General features: G+C 44.4%; 1 protein-coding gene across 4 annotated transcripts in view; it reads left to right on the top strand.

Annotated features, from left to right (window-relative positions):
• NTRK3 (neurotrophic receptor tyrosine kinase 3) overlaps positions 1 to 22,144 on the top strand; it is a 372,061-nt gene that overhangs the window by 331,622 nt on the left and 18,295 nt on the right. The window contains exon 16 of one of the 4 annotated variants that reach the window (XM_060095304.1): positions 12,974 to 13,048. The exons of the other annotated variants lie outside the window; for them this stretch is intronic. Within the exon in view, the coding sequence (XP_059951287.1) occupies positions 12,974 to 13,048 (75 nt within the window). The remainder of the gene's footprint in view (positions 1 to 12,973; positions 13,049 to 22,144) is intronic. 4 annotated transcript variants of the gene reach the window in all.

Below are 22,144 nucleotides of genomic sequence, written 5' to 3'. Positions count from 1 at the left end.
ACAACCAAAAGATGGCAGATGATCGACCATCATGAGACTATGAAGCAAAGTAGACCAAACAGTAGCGAAGGTAGAAAGTCTGCAGAAAACTGGGCAGTTTCTCTAGCTACCTGCCCAGTCCAACATCCCTAGATATGGAAAAAGGAGCATGATGTAGCAGTAGGCACAGACGGATGGGCAGGGCACACCTGCCAGGAAATATCAAAGTGGAGTCTTTCTTTCGCATCTAGACCAATTTTTTTTTCAGTCATTTCCAAGAGAGGCATCAGTGTGGTTACTAAGGGCCCATGGGTCATAGATTTCTTGAGTCTAGCTGGAGCTGGCACCGTTTAATTGCCTCTGCACTCTGCATAATGGGGTTTGCTGGCCTGTCTGGCTGAGCTCAGATTTATGTTGCTGTTGATAAAAGCAAGGGATGGATCATTGTTTTTCTGTGTGAGGCAGATGTTTGATCATACCAATCTGGTCTCCACTGGCTTTACCAGGGTGTTGGGAAACAATATCTGACCAGAATGTGTGCAAACTCAACTTTAAGCTTGCTTCAAGGAGTGCAGTTAATATTTCTTGATTTTGATGTAAAAGAGAGAAGAAAAAAAAGATTACATCTCCAAACGATCCTGCTGTGCCCTGACTTGAACAGTTGTGAACTGTTTCTCTTTATACCTGGGAGAGCTACAAGGAGTAAATCCATCTCGTTTCTGTGGGCTCCAGGGCAGATTGGAATTCAAGGATGGGAGAGGGAGGTGGGAAGATGTTCACATACCAGGTATCTGCAGTTCCCTTTTCATGAGTTCTAAGCCAGGTATAAGCAGAGGCCAGCTGGCTTGAAAATGTGTGTCTTTGGTCCCAAGGAAGTATAAAATAAAAAAAGGATAGCTGGGACTTACCTGGCAGTCCAGTGGTTAAGACTCTGCCTTCCAATGCAGGAAGCATGGGTTCGATCCCTGGTTGGGGAACTAAGGTCCCACATGCCATGGGGTGCAGCCAAAAACTTAAAACAAAAACAAAAACGGATAGCTATTGCAGTAAAAACACAATGCACCATCAGAGAACTGCATACCCACTCATGGTGGGTAGATGCTATACTCTGCATATTCAAAGAGCAGCTTGTGTCATATCTTCATGTTCAGTACAGGTGCTCACAAGGTTGTCATGTGTACACAGCCCCATACCCTCCCTCACCTTCTGTAAAACAAAAGGCAGAAGTAGACTTGCCTGAGGTCATATCAGGAATAAACCGTGAAGTCTTATTATCCATATTGGAAGACATCAAGGTGACAAGGGAGTTCTGTATTTGGGCCCAATGTTACCTATGTTCACATCCTAACACTGCCATTAACAGCCATGGGACCTCAATGTGCTTTCCTGAAACCTCTATTTAATTTCCCCGTTTTTCAAATGAGGACAAACATGGTCTCTCAATCAGGTTATTTTTGATGTTAAGCAAGTTGATCTGTGTAAAGAGCCTGGAATACACTACTTACTGGATAAACTATTGTTTATTTTCCTTAGTCCCCTTCACACCCAAGGCAGGAGAACCTCGGGGATATTTCCACATGTAATTCTTGGGTCAGAGAGAAGGACCTCCTGACCACTGAAAATAAACTGGGATCGTGTAGCTGCCCCAAAGAAGCAGAGTCTTTATGTTGACCACCTCTGGAAAATTTCCTTCCCAAGGTTTCAACTTAACTAGAAATACTGGGTCATCAGTACTTGCCTGTTCTTCTGGTCTGTGTTTATATGGTCTTGCTCATGAATCTTAGAGCTAAGTCCATGTTCAGGTGATTTGTGAAAGATTTTTGTTGTTTGGTACACCGGCTGAGACTCTGGGGGAATGCAGTGATTTATTAGATAGCAAGAACGCTGAAGGATCCTCTTTGCAAGCTGACACCCGGGACACGTTTGCACCTCTCGGCTACCATACGTTACTGAAATCTGTTGGGCCTAGGAGTTTGCTGATTTCTGGTACCTAACACAGCTAAATGCAGATAATTCAGGCGTGTGTGTGTGTGTGTGTGTGTGTGTGTGTGCACACGCGCGTTCATCTGCCCAGTGTAGATTCCAGGGTGTGTATAGGAGGGCAGAGGGGGAGGTGGAGATAAACTCCTCCTTCTATTCTTTCCTTTTTAATTTTTTAAAACAAAGAGCTGCCATCTGGCTCATGAACAAATGACATGAAAATGAGGTACAAAGGTGAACTGCCTAATTTCCTGTTACATATTTACAGAGAGAAAACAAACATCTCTGCACCAGAGTGAGTGCCAGAGCAATTTGTTCGCACTTCTTAAGACTATGCCCCATAGGGCCTCCCTGGTGGCACAAGTGGTTGAGAGTCCGCCTGCCGATGCAGGGGATACGGGTTCGTGCCCCGGTCTGGGAGGATCCCATATGCCGCGGAGCGGCTGGGCCCGTGAGCCATGGCCGCTGAGCCTGCGCGTCCGGAGCCTGTGCTCCGCAACGGGGGAGGCCACAACAGTGAGAGGCCCGCATACCGCAAAAAAAAAAAAAAAAAAAAAAAAAAAGACTATGCCCCATGACAGATCCCTTTTCCTTGTATGGGTCACTGACTCATACACTTCTGAGACTGCCTTTAACCTGGCTTTGACAAGGGTGGGGTTTTGGTACCATTATATCTTTCTCAGAATATCAGACAACACTAAGAGTTTAGGGCTCAAATCTGGAATTAAAGAAAGTCCTGAAGAAGAGGAGGTTGGGATTCCAGAATAGAAATGTTTTCAGATGTTTTGATTTGGAGGGGAGGTGGTATGCTGATACAGGAAGAATGGGGGTGGAAGGGATTGGTGCTCTGATCCTACTGATGCAGAGGGCCAGGAGTGCACCTTCCTGTTCACTCTGCCATCCTCCGTGCCCGGCACAGGACCTAGAACTTGGCAGACACCCAATAAACATATGAACAAATGCATGAAAGAATGAATGGAGTCAGAATGGGAATTCAGAGTTAGGCAGGAAGTGGATTAGGCCAGACCAAGAGGAGCCCGAATAGGCATCACTTTTGTGGAAGGGCTTCCATGCCCTGCAGGGCCAAGCATCGGGATCCCTTCAATAGGCTCCCCAGTTAAGATCTAAGGCAGATCTTATGTGTTCCAGCTACACCTAACAGTGACAGAGGTGACAACCAGAATAGTAGCAGCAGAGAATCAGTGGATGAGTAACTCTGCTCTTGAATCCCGTCTGATTCTCCTGTCTCCTGGGGCTCCCTGCTTGATCATGTAAGCCCTCACACCAAAACCAGCTGGAGGAGACATGCTCATTTTACACATGCTGATTGTGGGGCTTTGCACTTTGTCACCAGCTTCTTAGTGCTCTACTGGGAAAGGAAGAGGGTCTTCTGAAATCTTCCAGGTCAGATATTATTGGCCTCCGTTTTATAGTTAAGCCTTGAAGAGGGTTGGCGATGTGTTCAAGACCTTGAGATTCTCCAGCAACAAGTCAGTGTTAGAGCCTTTATACAGCCTTAGGATGAGTGATCCACTTTGTACATTTGCTAAACTTGTCCATCCTGGTTTATTTCCCCTTGTGCCAAATCCCCTAGCCATTGAGAAGATCCATGTGCTGGGGACAGGATTCAATACAATTCCCTGACTATGTGCAAGGATGAAGAGAATGCGATCTGTATTCCCAAGGAAATGAAATTTTCATAGGGAATATAAAACAGGATGAAAATTTGTAATTCCACCATAACACAATAGGGTTACCAATTTCAAAAGCCCATGTAATTAGAGGGATGATTTGGGTCTTGAGGCAGTCAGTGGGTTGAATTTTAGGAGGAATAAAGATAGCTTTGAAATAGGCAAACCAGGAGAGTGATCTGGAACAGTGTGTCACTCAACCAGCCGAACCTGAGGATACATGAAAGATGCATGGAAGGATGTTTGTAAATGAAGGATGGGACCACTACGGCGGCTCTTGAAAGGCCAGCTGTTCTGACGTGGGTAGCTGAAGGACAGTCATGGGAAGTTTGTCATCTGTTTTAGTGTAAATGAGGCTCTGTGAGGACCAGTCATCAGGCAGTGGTGTGTAGGAGAGACGCCTGGGACCTGAGGCCACTAAAGCCATGGCAATGGTACAGGGAAGAGACAAAAAGGCTGTTTGCTGTGGGGTTAGCAGTGGAGTGTGGAAGAGAAGCCATTGGAACTAGTGGGGCTGGGAAAGGTGAACTCAAGGCTAGGGCCTGGGAACTCAAAGCCTCTTTCCATTTTGTATTGTAAACTTGAGAAAGAATAACAGTGAAATGGAGGGTCAGGATGGATTTTTTACAAATGCATATTTTAGGCCACCTAGTCCATTCTGCATCCCTAGAGTGTTAAAAACAGATGAACAAATGCCAAATCATTCAATTTTAAAGAAACATGAAGCTGGAAGGAGCCTTAAATGTCATCTACTTCACCCCTGTGGCCCCAGGCAGAACAGCTTCAAAATCATTCCCGACAGATGGTTTGCTTGCTCTATTCCGGTGCATCTCCTGGGATTCCACTGGCTCCCCCTTATTCCCTCCAGCTGTGGTAAAGGGAAGCTATCATTAGTGAGAGATTTATCTATATTTTTCTTTCTAATTCATAACACCCTTTAGAAGTGGGAAGTTCTCAGTTATGTCTAGCCAGAGTTTTACCTGCTGCAAAATAAGTCTATATTGTCCTATATCCTTAGAGGAGATAAACACAGTTTATATTATAAAACAGACATTATAACACTCAGGAAAACGTGAAGAAGATGTTCAGTGAGACCAAAATAGGTAATTGGTTGTGTTTTATTCGCTGGAGGGGAATCAATGGGATATAAATATCTCCCTCCCTTGACATGCCAAAAAAATAATATCCTCTTTCTGAGAGCAGTTTCCAGGGGTCTCCTAAATTTGATTTCACTTCCTTGTAATATTGAAATCTAGTTGTTTCCTTTTGTCAGTGACAGTGGTGCAGGCATGGGATAGATGCTATCATAGTCAGCCTGATCTCCATAGGGATAGATATTGTGGAAAAATAAGGACAGGGAGAATCCTCATCAGAAAGTTTCAAGAACTTGAGGCATGTTTATACTGGAACCCAACCTCAAGAAAGGAGAGGAGAAGACAGCAGGGTGTTGATTCACTTTATCCTTCTCTGCTCCTGTGGACGGTGGGGATAGCAGCCTCTTTATAACTTGACAGTGGCGAGTATTATAACAGACCAGGTTTGGGGTCCTCAAGTATAAAGGGCTTTTTTTTTTAAATGGCAAGCTGAATATATAACATATAAAGATACATAAATTTCCATACAAATATCTTCTCTACCGGCTGTAATTAAGATATTTGCATGTAAAGAGAACAGTATGTCCCCTTGACTTCCTCCTAGTAGGAGACTGTATTTCTCTCCTAATCCTCAAAGCCCAGGACTTTGTGATCTGAGTCTAAACAGGAGGAGAGGGAGGAGGACTGGGTCAACATAGCGTTTGATATTCAGAATTTTAAACAGAGTTTTTACTCCCGGTTGTTTATTTTTTAAGTTTAGCCAATCCCACAGGACAAAGCTGAGGTGGGGATGGGGAGAACCCAAGAGAAAATGGGCAAAGTACCCACTAATTGTGGAGTCCAGCAGATAGATATTCCTTTGAATCCTGAGCTGCTGCTTATGAGCTATGTGACCTTAGGAAATGTTCTTAAATTCTCTAAGCCTAAGATCCTCATCTGAAAAAAAAAAAATGAGAACAATTTCTTCTTTTGTGTGGGTTAAATAAGATAATGTATGCAAATTGCCTGGTACCTATTAGGCACTCAATAGATGGTAGTTATTATTCTATGTAAATGAATAAGGTTAGAAATTATATACAGATCTTCCTCGACTTACGATGGAGTTACTTCCTGATAAACCCATTGTAATTTGAAAATATCCTAAGTCAAAGAGGCATTTAATACACCTAAGCCACTGACCATCATGGCCTAGCCTCACCTACCTTAAACGTGCTCAGAACACTTACATTAGCCTACTTGGACAAAATCATCTAACACGAAGAGTATTTTATAATACAGTATTGAATGTCTAATGTAATTATGGACTACTGTACTGAAAGTGAAAAATAGAAGGATCGTATTGGTATAGAATAGTTGTAAGTGTGTGGGTTGTGATCTCATGGCTGACCGGCAGCTGAGACTCATTGCTGCTGCCCAACGTCATGACAGAGTATCCTGCTGCATTATCGCTAGCCCAGGAAAAGATCAAAATTCGATGTACTATTTCTACCCAATGCATATCACTTTCACACTACGCTGAAGTTGAACTATCATAAGTTGGGGACCATCTGTATAAGAAATTTTAAATAATTTAAAGTTACTTACAAGCCAAGGTATTTCCTATTATAGTCTTTGGTGCTAGATCCTAACACTGAAGGGAAGAAGAGCCTACTTAAGAGAACTCAGGGAGATAAAAACAAAGCCACTCACTCTTCCGGGACTGATGTAGACCACTGGAGGTGGTCTGTTGGAAGCCCAGGAGGAAAAAGAAAGCACTTCTAGCTGGTCAGAGGAAGAGCTTTCCCATTTCAGACCTGGTAGCTCCAAGAAGAAGCTAAATTTTGATAACCATAACCATGAATTCTGTGGTAGACAAAGGCCTTCAGAACTAGAGCTCATTCTCCAGGCCTCCTAAGTGTGTGATGCCCCTTGTTACCCTAGAGGAAGATGTTAGGGTCATGTGCCCTAGAGCCTTGGGGATAGAGACAAGGCTGGTTAAAGGCCAGTCCTCCCTCCTTTTTCTCTCTTATTATATGCAACTCGATGGCCACTGCTCATTCCTGTGCATAACATGAGATAACGGATATTCAAGAGCTTTGGGAACTGTTGGCTTGGGTGCTGCTGATTTTATCACCACTGCCACCACCAATCACCAGCAGTATAGTCTGCTTAGTAAATGATCACGTGCACTCTGGAAAAAAGTTCATCATCCCAAACTTGATTGGCAGTGGTTGTCAGTAGGCCGTCTCTTCCACTCTGCCAATCACCATGACAACCTCTCCTCCACTGAGTCATGCTCTCCAGCCTCTGTAGCCAGGATGGACCTTTGAGTTGTGGCCCAGTTTGTTCTTGAAGTTGATCATTTTCTTACTCAATGGGTCAATCCCCAACTTCCTGATCTTTGTATTTATTTAGTTAGTCATGTCCTTGAGTCATTTGGGTACATGCGTGTCCTGTAGCCCTCTACAGCATAAATTCCCTTAAAGGCAAAGGAACCCACTCCATTTTTATCACAGTGATGGTTCACATAAAAGGCGCTTAATAAAAGTGCTTAATTTAAAAATATATTACCCTATGCCAAGTGTTTGTGATGGGCAAGGAATAACGGCCATTATTCCTTAACGGTCCTATAATGGTCCCCCCTTGCCAGGTACCAATAGTCAGTATGTGGAGATTCTGGGTAGGTATACCTGGAAGATGCAGTGGTGTCACCTAAGAAAAAGCCAACAGGATCTGATTCCCTACCAAAGGCCCAAACATCTGCTTATCAGTGAAAAGGCCTGAGAGAATGTCTCACAATAATTAAAACACCCATGAGACTGCAGTTAGGAGGACAATTTATTAATGTGCACAGGGGACCAGATCATTGAAAGGCTGTGTGATCAAAACATTCACTCCCAGTAAGCCAGCCTGTGTGGGGAGCCTGACCGCACTGAGGTTACATGAGGAAGAAGTCAGAGAAAGGGAGTCAGATGAATCAAAAGGTCAGTGTCATCTAGCTAAGAAATTCTGATATATCCCTATTGATCTGATAGCAAGGACTTCTTGGCTTCCTAGTCTTCTGCTTAAATCCTCCTCTCTCCCCTGACTGAAGCCAGGAGGGGATGAACATTGCCACCATCAAATTCCATGCCCATCCTTTTACAGGTCTCTATGATCATATTCTTTTTTCTTTTTTTTTTTCCTTCGGTACGCGGGCCTCTCACTGTTGTGTGTGGCCTCTCCCGTTGCGGAGCACAGGCTCCGGACGCACAGGCTCAGCGGCCATGGCTCACGGGCCCAGCCGCTCCACGGCACGTGGGATCTTCCCAGACAGGGGCACGAACCCGCGTCCCCTGCAGTGGCAGGCGGACTCTCAACCACTGCGCCACCAGGGAAGCCCAGTCATATTCTTTTATTATCTGCATCCATCAGTGTACAACTGAGCCATGATGGCCTGGAAGGCACTCAGGCTTTTTCAGACAACCTTGGATGTAAATTCACGTTTTCATCCATTTTATGCTTATGTTAAAGAGACCGATTGTATTTTTTTCATTTCCAAACACTTGGGAGGGGTCACTTTATTGTCAAGGTGTCTCATGCTTTCCATGTCACTGGATTTCCTTTATACCTAAAAATGACTCCTTTTGTTGCTTTTAAGTCTAATTGCCTTGTTACCAAGTATTATATGCCCCAGGGGTGGCAAGTACATCTCAGGTATGTGTTCTGATGACTGGTAGTGATTGCTTGGAGTAGAGTGACGAGAAGAGCTGGGTGGCTGCATCTAGAGCCAGTGAAAAAGCATGTGGGATCAGCAGGTATGTCTACCATGAGCATAGGAACATGGATGCTGGTCCCTGGGTCATATTGTTCCAGTCCTAGACTATCCCATCCCAATTAATGTCCTCAATTCAGAGACTCTACTGGACCCTTTTAGTCATGCTCTAACCTTAGCTTCTCACAACTGGAGGGACTGTAATAAGGCATAGGTGTGAGTTTATTGACTGAACCGATCTTTTTTTGTGTGGCCAACAAAAAGAAAGCTGCATTTATGTATTTTTTTAAACATCTTTATTGGAGTATAATTGCTTTACAATAGTGTGTTAGTTTCTGCTTTATAACAAAGTGAATCAGCTACACATACACTTATATCCCCATATCTCCTCCCTCTTTCATCTCTCTCCCACCCTCCCTATCCCACCCCTCTAGGTGGTCACAAAGCACCAAGCTGATCTCCCTGTGCTATGTGGATGCTTCCCACTAGCAATCTACTTTACGTTTGGTAGTGTATATATGTCCATGCCACTCTCACTTTGTCCCAGCTTACCCTTCCCCCTCCCTATGTCCTCAAGTCCATTCTCTACGTCTGACTGTACCAGTCTTAAAGGATCAGGTACAGGGGGAGAGGTTTGCGAGGTGGGCTTGCATTACTGGGGCTAACTTAGGTTTATTTGCCCAAGTTCACATCGATGGGATTAGTATCCCAATATCCTAAATTATCTTCTACTTGCCTTTTTCACACACTTTAGCATTTAGCAGTTGCTATTGCTTTAGAACTTATGTACAGCAAAAGTGCCTAGTTCTTGGTAGATTTGTTTCCTTGTTCCACTCTGCCAAAGTTTTCTGTGGCCTAGAAAGATCTCTCCCTTCCAGTTCTATGTCACCTGCAACTTTTTTCAATATACCAGTGATGACTTTAAACATATTTTTAATTTTTTGGAAATTTGAATAGCTCAAGACTTGGGTTTACTGCTAGCGTCCTGCTCTCAAGCACATGTTGACCCAATTATCAGCATCCTTTGAATATAGTCATTCCATGGTTATGACTCCACCCAATTGGACTGTCCTCCTACATCCATTAACCTCTTTTGTTCCTAAGCCAGTTGTGAGAGCCCTTGATAAATGCCATGAAACTTGGGTAAGCGATCTACGCCAGCAGACTCATGAAATCCTGGCTAGAAATCAACGTGGAGGTCATCTTGTTGAACCCACTTATTTGACAGATGGAGACACTGACCTCCAGAGAAAGAGCAGGTATTTCTCAAGCTCATGCATCTATTTGGTGGTAGAGTTAAAATAAGAACGTTGGTCTCCCATCTCACAGGTCCAGTGCTTCTCTTTGGTCATCATCAAAGGACTTTGAGGTCAACCAGGCTATTGTTATTATTCCTACTTACAGACCAGTAAACCGAGACTCAGAGAGATTAGTTGGTATTCCTCAGATTGCACAAAAAAGTTGGGCAGGGCAGAGCTGGTTTCCGTATTCTGATTCCTAAGTAAGGTTTTTTAAAGAATGTGAGGCCATTTGTGAATGGACATTTTAAATGGTCTAACAGTATAGTACTGTCTCTATAAAGTTAGGTAGAGTTTAAAGTTAGGAGTGGCAGAGTAATTTAAGGAACTATTATGCTTATGCCAGGAACTGTGTCAAATATGTATTTTTGTAATGCTATGAAATATTAGGCCAGATTCACCCTCTCCATATCAACAGATTCACACATCTGCATTCTTTCTCACGTCCCTCACACCTCACCATCTCTCACCTGCCCTGTTTCTAGCGCACCTCTTGCTGTGACTGTTTGTCTCACTCTATCTTGAAGTCTTTTTTCTGTCTTCTATGATCTCTTTTACTTTAAAGAAAACTCTTCATTTGACCTTTCTGCCACCTCCAACTTACGTTTGTCTCCTCAACTACTATAATACACTGTGTTCATCTTCTGCCTTAATTTTTAAGCTTCTGATCTTACCCCTTCCTTGACTCTGCATTGTGGGGTTCACTAATTATTTCACCACGGCCAAATTCAGATTCCCTTCCTCGAAAGAGTCTAATCCTTTTTTGAACTAACTGTTGAATGACATTATCAATAACTGCCCCATTCCTTCTCCCGCCCCTCCACTCCCCCACAGCTTGACATCCTTGTTCAATGCCTTAATGATGCTCTATGATCTACTCCCCATTATAGCCATTCTTTACCTCTTCCACTGGTTTCTCTCCTTCCCATTGGAAGTTCTAGTGCCACCATTTTAGACCTCTACTTTGGAAAGCTCACACACTCCCATGGTTATAACCCTTTCTTGCTTTTGTGCAGAAGCTGTTTGAATTTACATTTTTAGCTTCTACCTCTTCTCTCTTTGATTGCTTAACCTGTAAGTCTCCCCTGGACAGTTCACTGGTGATTGAAACTTGTCTCGTTGGAGATACTACTCACCGTCGTGACCTCCTACTTCTCAAACAGGTGCTCCTCAGCAGTCTGTTGGCATGAACAAAAACTCTTTCGGGAGGTTCCTGGAATGGGAGTCATTTTGAACTTGTCTCTTCCCCATTTGTACCTAATTCTTCACCAAATCCTGTTATATCTTTCTTCATAGCACCTCAGCATCACTTGCTCTTTGAATGTTGGCAGGAACGATCCTAATTCACACCCTGATCAGATCAACACTTGGATCAGTGAGTGCACCTTCAGTCTCAGAGCCCTCCATCCCATACTTCTCAAACTTTTCATCATTCTGCCTGCTTGTTTAAAGGCTTGGGGAAATATAATTTCTCAAAATATACATTTCTCACCCTGCACTCTGCCAGTCTCCTTCCTGTCCCCTCCCACAAGAAGCCCCCTGACACCTAACCAGCCTGTCCCTCATTCCACAATGGCACTTGCTCTTTCTCATTGTTTCATAAGGACTTCTGCATCAGTTTGCTAGGGCTGCCATAACAAAGTACCACAAAAGTCTGAGATCAAGATGTTGGCAGGGTTGGTTTCTTCTGAGGCTGACTCTCCCTGACTTGTAGATGGCCGTCTTCTCCCTGTGTCATCATATCATCTTCCCTCTGTACATGTCTGGGTCCAAATGTCCTAGTCTTCTAGGCATCCAAGTCATATTGGATTAGGGCCCACCGTGATGACCCCTTTTAACCTTAACTACCTCTTTAAAGACCCTTTCTATACATCTAGTCATATTCTGGGGTACTGGGGATTAATACATAAGAATTTGGTGGGAGGACAGAATTCTGCCCATAACATCTTCTCTTCCCAACTTCCCATGTGCTCTTTTTCTCATATCCCCCTTTGTTTTTTCTCTCTGTCTGTTCCTTACTGCCATCAAAACCCAGTGATGCCCATTTCATTGTCCTCACGGGATGGTCTCCTTGGCATCGCCCTATTGGTTTACACACACAGATGTATTGCTTCATGAATGTGCTTCTTTTTTTTTTTTTTTTTTTCGGTATGCGGGCCTCTCACTGTTGTGGCCTCTCCCGTTGCGGAGCACAGGCTCCTGACGCACAGGCTCAGCAGCCATGGCTCACGGGCCCAGCCGCTCCGCGGCATGTGGGATCTTCCCGGGCCGGGGTACGAACCCGTTTTCCCCTACATCGGCAGGCGGACTCTCAACCACTGCGCCACCAGGGAAGCCCTGAATGTGCTTCTTTTTTTTTCTTTTTGATTCATTCCTGTGCTTCTCTGCCTCTGGTTTGACTGAGAACAGGGACTGTGTCTCTTGTCTTCTCTCCACAGATCTTGATTTGGGAGGTGCTTGAAAAATGCTATTGCTAAGGTACCATAAGTTCCTTCTCTAAGGCAGCCTGACACACACACCCTCCTCTGACTTCTCAAGAGGCTTTTTGAGGGAAAACGGTTTTTCCCAAGTGGTAACAGGGAAAATAAATGGCGATTCTGTTGACAGCAAGGAGGAGGAGGGCTGAGGCTCTCTACAGATGCCGTCCTGTTAGCTCATCTCCTTTCCAAATTGGAAAGGCAGGGAAGGGCCTCTGGGAGAGAAACCCCTAAAAGTAGTGATAAATTCAGTGGTCTTTCTGCTGAAGACAAATATTTCCTCAGAAGCTTTGGAGAAGGTGCTATTTCTTGACCTAAAGGGATGAAAATTCTAGGTAAAATCTATCTCTTTTCAGAGGGTCAGTTGGCTGGAAGGCTCATCTGGTCAGGAGTAGAACCCTTGGAGGGAAACCAGTTGGATCTTGGTGGCTCACAAAGGAAGAAGCTGGTTGTCGTGTACAAGGAGTGGTGTGATGGTGTGTCTGCCTAGCCATGGACTCCTGAGTGAGGGCAGTTGGGATGAGTTGATGCAGTCAGCCTTTCTCTCTAGTAACATGGGAGAGGTGTTTGGAAGCTGTGGCCAAGAGCGACATGTCATTCAGTTAAGGATATCCCCACCTCCCTTCTCCTCCTTGCTTTCGTCCTTCCATGCTTCCTTCCTGTGCCTTCATCCCTTTCTTCTCTCTTCCCCTGCCCCCCTCTCTCCACCATTCACTGTCAGGAAGGGCTATGCCAGAAGGGCCCGCTCAGCGTGTCATGGCAGCGGCAGAGGCTAGAAGCATCGGCAGCTTCCACAGTGAGTCTGGATTTCGTTTCTGGGGTCAGGGGGCTGGGCAGTCCACACACAAACTGACAGCTTGCAGACTTTGGAGAGGAACTTCCATGGGCTGGGGCTGCTCCCCACCTCTCTTCCCCTGCCTCCCATCATGGGGACATCGTTTAACATTCATGGAAGTTTCCTGCCAAAGGCTTTGATGTGCTTCGGATGTCTCATGGGCAAGAAGCATGGTGGTGGTGGTGGTGGAGGGGCCGGGGCCATGTTCTGCTAAAATGAGGTGCACATCTGGGAGAGCCGCCGGAGTTCAAATGGCTGCTAGGGATTCTGTCCGGGCCTGCGCGTGTGGTAGAGGCTGGAGGCTCTGCATGGACTGTGGTTTGGCTGCTTTCTTGCGTTTCAGGGAGGGTGCCTTGAGTTTTGAATACACATTGGATGCCTACACTCCCTAAGAGACTCCCTTTAAGGAACTAAGAGTACCACATAGACTTCAGGGTCTGAAAAACTGGAGGTCTCCCCGTTGACTTCAGGTGAAGCTTAGTCTAAGAAATTTGATGTTCAGGATAGCTATTACAGAGCTCCATGACTGAGTCATATCCCTGAGTATCGAGGGGAAGGTTTTCCCCCTCCCCATTGTAATTTCTACGGTAGTTTCTGGAGTGGAGATGGACATACTGCAGCTTTAGTCAAAGTTCCATCTGTCTTGCCTTGATCATCAGACAGAAGTGGATAGCTTCCTTCCACTTTTTGCCTAGAGGCTGTTTCCTTCTGTTTGGGGAATGGTCCACTTGGGAATAGAACCACAAAATTTACCTGCCCAACCTTAAAAATCCCACACAGACTAGGAAATACGAGTCCTTCTTGCCATCTTGAGATGCTTTCCCACAGGCCAGATGCTGTTTCCAGACACTAACTGGGTGTGTTGTAGTTCATTTTTAAGAGAGAAGCCTCTGTTTTCTATTACGTGACATTATCCTGATGTCAGTCTTCTGGGCAGGTGAACGGGGTTGCTTTTACAATTCCATTCATTTCTCTCATGATTTAGTTAGGGAGGTAAATTAAGCATAGCTTCCCAAGTTCTCTCAGGATCCCATTTTTATAGGTATCTCTTCTTGGCACTGTTACCAATAAAGGCATTAACATTTAAGACTTTTCAATGCTAACAGCTGTGTAGAGCTTGAGTTTATCAGAACATGTTTGCCAGTCTTGTGAGAATTTTGAAAGCAGGACCATTATAAGAGATTAATCACTCTCATGCTTTTAAAACATCATATGCATTTCATTCACATCAAGGTAAAACTCTTGGTTTTAGGAGTTGATGGGCTTAATTAAAGTATCAAATTGGTCAAATTTATGAATTAAGTTCAACAAATATTTATTATTAATCAACTATGTATATTTGACTGGCTAAACTTGGATGTCTCAGAGACTGAAAAGAGAAGCTACTAATAATTAAATAGATACCACAGGCATAAACTGGGACCTTCCCTGAGAAATTGGGACATACAGTCACTCTCTTTATGTACTGTGAACTGTTCTAGGTGCTAAGGATACAACTGTGAATAAAAGAGACAAAAATCTCTGACCTTAATAAGGAAGATAGAAAATAAAGATAAAGTAAAATATATTTCATGTTAGAGAATACTAGGTCCTTAGAAGAAAAATAAAGCAGAGGAGAGAAAAAGAAATGCTTGGTGATGGTGGTAATGGTGGTGGTGGGGTGGTGGTGGTGGGGTGGTGGTGTGTGTGTGTGTGTGTGTGTGTGTGTGCACATGTGCGTTTGCAGGTTTAGACGGGGAGGTCAAAGCAATTGAGTCTCCTGAAGACTGCAGTGTATTTTAGTTTATTTAATTTAGCCAAGGAAGGCTTTAATGGCTTGGCTTAAATTTTTCTGAAACAAGTCAAATCTGGAAATTCTGAATCCAAAGCAAAAGAAACCTCAAAAACTTCAGAATGACCAAAAAAAAATTGAGGAGGCAGAATCAGGGGTGGCCATGGCATTGGAAGCATACCTTGTCTGTTTGATAGGTTTCATCTCCAAGTAACATCACTGAGAGGGTGTCAGAAAGTGAATGAGTCTGTGGCTTTATCCACTTGGGGAGCATCTTTGTAGAAAATCCCTCAACCTTTGACTTGCCCTGGCCATTCAGGATAGTTCAAGGCTTTTCTTCCATCTGGTGTCCTTGGGGATAGTAGGGGATGACAACTCACATTTATTGTACACCTACACCTGTCAGGCACTTTGCTAGGGGCTCTGAGTCTGTTTATTTAATTTACACTGTTCTCACGAAGAATTTATCAAAGTCTTACTTTATGGATTAGAACACTGACATTTAAACATGGAACTAGAAAATTGTGCAGCCAGGATCTAAACCCAGGTGAAAGTAAATCTGAAACCCTGCTTTGATCAGTTAGTCTCAGCATCCATCCATAGATTCCAGTTGGCAGGAAGTAGTAGAAAGAAAAGAGAAGTAGGACTCGCTGGATTAGCACAAGGTCCTGCGAATTGGCTGATGCGCATGGCTGGATCAGGAGCAGATGTGTTGGGGTGATTGTACATGTCTTTGCTGACTGTGCATGACCGTACAGCAACTTCTGCTGCTTCTCCTTATGTTGTTGTCCTTGGGAATGGGGATAGGCATGGACCATTCGGGGGGCATGAGAGCTCGTCTTCCTGTTGGGGCATCCATCCTAGGCAGAGGTGGAGCTTGAATTCAGTGTGTCCTGGGTTCCTGGGTTTCGTGCACGTTGGAAGGAGGGCGGTGCATGGGTCTCTGTATAGATAATAGGGTTGGGGAGAATGCATGCAGACGTCTGAGACCAGACAAAGGTTTTTCAACAGGGGATTGAGTAAAGAGTTGAGTGTGAAGAGAATCCTAAGTTTCCTGCCTGCCTTTGTGAATGGAACCCACAGACTGACTTCATCCAGTCTTGGGACTGCTATTAACAAGAAGCAGGAAGTCTCTGGACCACATCTTCTTATGGTTATACTTAACATTGATATCACTCTGTGACCTTGTGTCTATTTGTAATGTACATTTACATACTTCTCAGAAAAAAAATTAAGTAGAATCTTATTTTATGCATAAGGTGGACTCTTGGTAAAGTCGTGTGGTAAGCAAACCACCATTTATGTGCACCAGAGAGAGCTGCTGTAGCAAAGTGAAGAATTATTGGGGGATCTCCAATAACCCTCTCCCATTTTCCTTTTACGCTAAAGGAGGATCTTTCCACCTGCGATGCAGTTAATTCCTTGGACTTCTGTAACATATTTATCCAGAGGTCTCAATCCACGTCAAGGCAATGTCTCTTAGTTTCACAATATGTGTCATATGGATAGAGAGAAGTTATTACTCCGTCATTTACTCAGGATTTTCTTTACCATCACAATGTCAGAATCACTTAAGAATATACTCCAGGCACTTGAATGTCCCTTGCTGTGGTCTTCCAGCTATTGGATGAGGGCTGCCCAGTCAAATCCTGGTTCTTTTCTGCTTATAGCCTGTTATCTAGTTTCCCTCCATCACTTTGAAACTCATGAGCTAAGGAGAAAATCATCATTCATCTTCCTCCATAGGATACTCTTCCCTGACTTGTCTCAGAGTCCCCTCCCTGGCAAAAAGAAGCCAGAAAGCAAACTACATTTTCTTCTAAAATATGAACCCATTTCAACATCAGTTGACTTCTCTCTTCTGCATCCATGTGCTCTGTGGTGTACCAATTTGGAACAGGGGTAAAGATTAGAAATGTCTGCTTATCTTTTAAGGTGACAAGGATATTCCTTCTTTCACTGATTACATACTGCCCACCCTGCCAGGCACACATTAAATGTCTTAATTCTAGAAAGGACTCAGTTGCAGCTAGAAAGACAATGCTGGGGTCTTTGACCCAAGTCTGTGAGGGTGCATGGTCATAAGTGAGTCCCAGTATGGGAACTTGCTTGGAGACCCAAGGCACACCCTTTACACCAGCATTCTGGGAACCCAAGGGTATATCTCCTCATCCCAATGAACCCAGTTTTTCTAATTAACCTGAAAACACATACCTGTCTCTTTGCATACCCAAGGCACAAAAGGAGAACTCAAGATGAGCTTTTTTCACCCCCTCTCTGCATGTTAGTGTTTTTCAGCCATCACGGATGGAGGTTGTAGGGTGAATCAAGTTGTGGTGAAGTTGTCTATGAGCTAGAGGGTATTCTAAAACACACTAGGACTTTGACGGAGTCAAAAACCAACATAGTTGAACAGCCTTGAAATTGTGGGATATGATTTTTCACCTTTTTGTTGCTATTCCAAGTCTTGCAACGTAAGAGAGTGAAGACTGGCCTTTTGGGAGGGAGCCTAATACATTGTCCTGTGGGAGATGCCTCTTAATTATGTGGCATCTCATGTCGTTAAGTTCGGGGAAATTGGTTGTGTGTTCCCAGGGTCAGTCCTTTGGGTTCTCACCTGGAGATTTATCCAGAGATAGGAGCTCTGCCCATTCAATGGTAATAACTCCTAGTTCTCTTGGCATTGCTCTCTGATGATCTGAAAATAGATGTCTCAGATCAGAGCAAACCCCTAGAAGAGCATGCTGAGAGTTGCCTGGTATGGGCTGGGGCCCAGGGCTTCACGAGAAAGGGCTCTGGGGAGCCAGAGGGAAGATGACAGAGAAAAGAAGGGAACCGTCTGGTTGTGCCATAATGCCGCTCATTAGCAAAGGTGCCCTAGCATTTTTGATGGGATTCTATACTTCTTGTTCTGGATCTTAACTCCAAAGTTGGTCAAGTCCATTTGCTTCCACAATTCTTTGGGGACAGATGACTTATGAGAAATCCGTATGTCTGGAAGGATTGTGACAAGACCTCCTGTCTGGAGATGCTGGTGGAAATAACATAAGTTCCGCTATCTCTTTTGCCTGGGTCTGCTGGGCTGGTCCCTACCTCTCTTGAGCATTAGCTAGTTCCTCTGATTTCTGCCACCTCCTCCCGTGCTGGCATTTGTGGCTAACCCTAATGGAAAGTAGATGTCTGATGCGACCTGCAGCCAAATGCACTGGTTTTGGGCAGATGCAGTCATACAAGGAAAGCTTTCAGTTCAGGTGCTGGTCTCAGAGCCACATGTATGTAAACTGTGTCCCTGTGATGCTTGGTGGCTGATGAGACCCTGGCATGTGGGTACCAGCACACAGAGCAGGAAAGAAGAAAAGGGCACTCAGGGGGTGAGAGAAGGTATATTGCAATTCCATCCTAGCTGGGCAAGTTGGTTTCTATCTGGGCCTCTGGGATCTCTGTGAGTCTTTCTTCTTAGGTTCATTTCTAGAAATCGACATTTCATTCCTAGAAATAAAGATGAATTTGAGAGTTGAATTTTCGACTGTTAGATCAAGATTCTTTTGGCTACAAGTGACAAAAAACTTAATATATCTTAAGCAAAAAGGCAGTGTATTGCCCCAGTAATCACCAAATCCAGATTTAGAACTTATTTCTGGGGTGGCTTAATTCTAAGACCCAAATAAGTCACCAGGTTTGACATGTGTTGCTAGCTCTCTCCCTCCTTCCTTCTCCTCTCTACTCAGCCTGCTCATCATCCCTCCGTCTCTCTCTGCCTTCCTCTTTCTCTGCCTGAAACGATGATCTTAGATAAAGAGACATTAATGGGAAATAGGTTTCCAAACAATCAAGGCTAATGAATTTTGAAAATTATGATGATACATGCCGCAGGAGCTGAACAGATTATCTGGGACCTAGTTGATCACAAAGACTTGTCTTCATCAGGGAGGCCTTGCCACGGGGAGCCCAGCTGAAATAATCAGCCTCACTTCTACAGGAGTCAGGCCAGGCATCACGCAGAGAAAATCTTCAAAGCAAAGACCGAGGAAGCAAAGCCTGTGACTGACTGCTTTTTCCAGTCCATCTATGAGGAGGAACATACAATGTTTTCCAGTGTCATTTTTATGAGCATTCTCTGGGGCGATGTTGGCTTCCATCTTCCTTCACTGAATCTGCAGATTTAGATATTTCTGAATGAAAATCCTCTTTAGCTTTTATGGGTGTTTTTAGAGAAATCAGATTCTGGGATTTCTATCATACTTCCCCAAATCTGCCCCCTCCAGCCCATTAGTTTATAGGCTTGAAAAGTTTTTTTACAAGTGAGTCTTCCTTCAACTTGAAAATGCATAAGAACTCTGACTTGGGGGTGCAAAAGAACATTGGTGTTGGAATCAGAATAATTTAGGTGTGAGGCTTAGATCTTTCACTCTTCAGCCTTTTGAACTCACATAAGTTGCTTAACCTCTTCCTCCCTCTCCTTCCCTTCCTTCCTTCATGCAATGCTTTTGATAATAATAATTCAGAGCCAAGGCATATTGAGAGGTGTGGATGAAACAGTGCATTTTGTCTTATTTATCATAGATCCTGGCCCAGTATAATCACTCAGTAAGTTTTTGTTCTGTATCCCTGATCACTGGGACAAGCCTTCCACCTCTGCCCCAACCTTGAAATACTGAAAGAATCTCTTTCTACCTCTGTTGCAGTGGAGACTAGAGGTTTAAATAAATTAAGATGAGGGCACCATGCTTGAGGATTGCCTACCCCAGACTTAGCCTGGCTCTACCTCCTGGGGACTCACTAAATGACCCTGAGTAAGATATTTCATCCCCGTTCCATTAGAAACAAGAAGCCCGCTCGCCCTTATCCTCCTTCTATGCTTTTGGAAACATGAATGTGTACAATAGAGTAGGAATGACTTTGAAAAAAACCATCCAACTGTGATTACTGGCTTAGCATTTAAGACTTTCTCCTGGGTTCATCCTCGGAGCAGTCTTCCCCCTCCTTTTGACCTTGAGGGAGAAGCCAAGAGGTAGGGCTTGTTTATAAAGGGAGAAGGGGCAGCCCACAGCTGTAGGCCTCAGATGATAGCTTGGGCTGCCAGATGTGGTGTGGAGGGAAAGCTCCTCCAGCCCTTTCATCTGAGATTACCCTTGGCTCACACCCTTCACTGCAAAAAGGCACCCTGGGATCCAGTTGTAGAGTAGTGGGCTGTGTGGAACTAGTGGGTCTCAGAACTCTAACCTTCTCCCAGGGCTGGGAAGGGCATCCAGAGGTCATCCAGTCTTTGCTTCACCGAATCACTGTGTTTTGGAGCTAGATGACCTAAAAGTCAACTAGCCCAATTCTCTTCGCTCAACCTACCAATTTTATAAATGAGGACCCAGGGGCCCACAGATGAGCCAGGTGGTGTGATGTAAACCTAAGGCAGGGCCCTGGAGCTCCCGAGTTCTGGCCCATTGCTCTTCTTGTCTTGCTTGGAACACACACACACACACACACACACACACACACACACACACACACACTCTGGAAAGCCAGGCTGCTGAGGCTGCTGATGTTGGGAAGGACCTTAAGATGAGCTTTGTTCAGTGCTCCTGGTATATTGATGAAGATAAGAAAATTTTGCTTTGGACAATCTCATGCCGTTTTCATGTGGAGAAGAAGCATAGCAATCCTCTGGTCCAATTCTGTCCTTGTTGCAGATGTGAACATTGAGACCAAAAGGAAGCACAGGGTGCCAAAGCCGCAGGGCGACACCCTGGTAGAACTGGGGCAAGAGCTCAGTTGACCTGAGTCTCAATCCAGTGTTCTTTCCACGGGGTTCCACGGCTTCCCTTGGTGTCAGATCTTCCTTCCTGCTGCCTTCCTCCCAAGATGCTGGAGGCCACCCGTCACTGTAAGGGGGGTGGCTAGGTTAACTAATACTCTTTCCTGGAATTTCGTAGGGGAAGGGCTAACTAAGAACCTGTGATGCATAAAAATAGTCGTGGTATTAACAAGTTGATTAATCACTTGGCAGTTCGCAGAGTGATTCAGCTGCTATCACCTAACCGCAGGCTTCCCTGAGAACTTAATCCTGTTATTTTTTCTAAGTTGAATCCCCACCTTTAAATGAGGATGGAGAATGTTATCCACTCGTTCATGTTTGTGGTCCTGCCAGACATCCAGCCGGTGATCTATGAGCTCTCTCCTCTCAGGCACCCAGTGTCCTGCCTTTAGAATTGAAGGATCTTGTTTCATGACTCCGAGAAGGATCCCTCTTTCTATTGGGTGAAGAGAAGCATTCAATTCTCCAGAAAGGTTTGAGTGTGAAAAGTTGTGTATTGTTCACCTTCTTGCCCTAGTTGGAGCTGCTCCAGCAACTAGTCCGAGGAGGGATTGCAAGTTTAACTCCAGCTCAGGGAAGCTAGATAAGGCAGCCTCTAGTCTAAGGAGGAGGTGCATGTTTTTTATGTCAGGTCCCATGATGCTCTTCCAAATTCTCTTTGCCTGGGACATAGCCATTGATGGTAGGCTTTTGCTGTGATATGTATTGTTTACTGAAGTAATTAAAATGTACAAAGTGTTCCCTGTCCCCCATTTTGTGCTTCCTCCCCAGCCACTTCTGGCATTTTTTGTTGGCAGTTAATAAAACAAAAAGGTGGGCCCAAAGGCCCAAGTCTCCCTCAGGTTAGAATGATTAATTTGGAGTGGTTTGGAAGTAGCAGGTTTTACCTCTAGCTACAGCCATGCCTTTCTGGCTGATGTGTTCAACCTGCACTAAGCACTGTAACTAAGGGATGGCAAATGCTTCATTAAGAGCACAGGGCAAGTGGAGGGAGGGGGGGAGAAAGGAGGTAAGGGTTTGTTTGCTTCTTATGGCAGCACAAAACCAAAACAGACTTCTCTTTCTGGGAAGCCCAACACTGAACGAGCCATACCCAAGGACACCTGAAATTTATTTTGTAATCCAGCCTCAATCTTTACCATCACCAAATACCCCCATCTACCTGCACCCACAGAAGTTCAAAACCTATCTATCCCCCTATGTTATCTAAATCCTCGATGTGGAGTACGCTTCTTGCAAATATGTGCTAAGATAGCAATGCTACCAGCACACCCATAGTGCTAATGGGGACCATTGTACTGACACTTGCCATGTGCTGGATACTGTGCCAAATGCTTTACGTGCATTATTTTATTTAATCCTCATGGTCATTTTAGGAAGTAAATACCAGTTGATATTTAACATATGGAGAAACCGAGGCTCAGAGAGGTTAAGTGATTTCTGGAGGTGACATGGCTATGAATTTGCGACCTTTTGT

The sequence above is a fragment of the Mesoplodon densirostris genome, chromosome 4 (genome assembly GCF_025265405.1).
Source record: "Mesoplodon densirostris isolate mMesDen1 chromosome 4, mMesDen1 primary haplotype, whole genome shotgun sequence".
In the NCBI taxonomy this organism is placed as follows: domain Eukaryota; kingdom Metazoa; phylum Chordata; class Mammalia; order Artiodactyla; family Ziphiidae; genus Mesoplodon; species Mesoplodon densirostris.
Note: the sequence above shows the minus strand (reverse complement) of the source record. Positions and strands in the feature narration are given on the sequence as shown.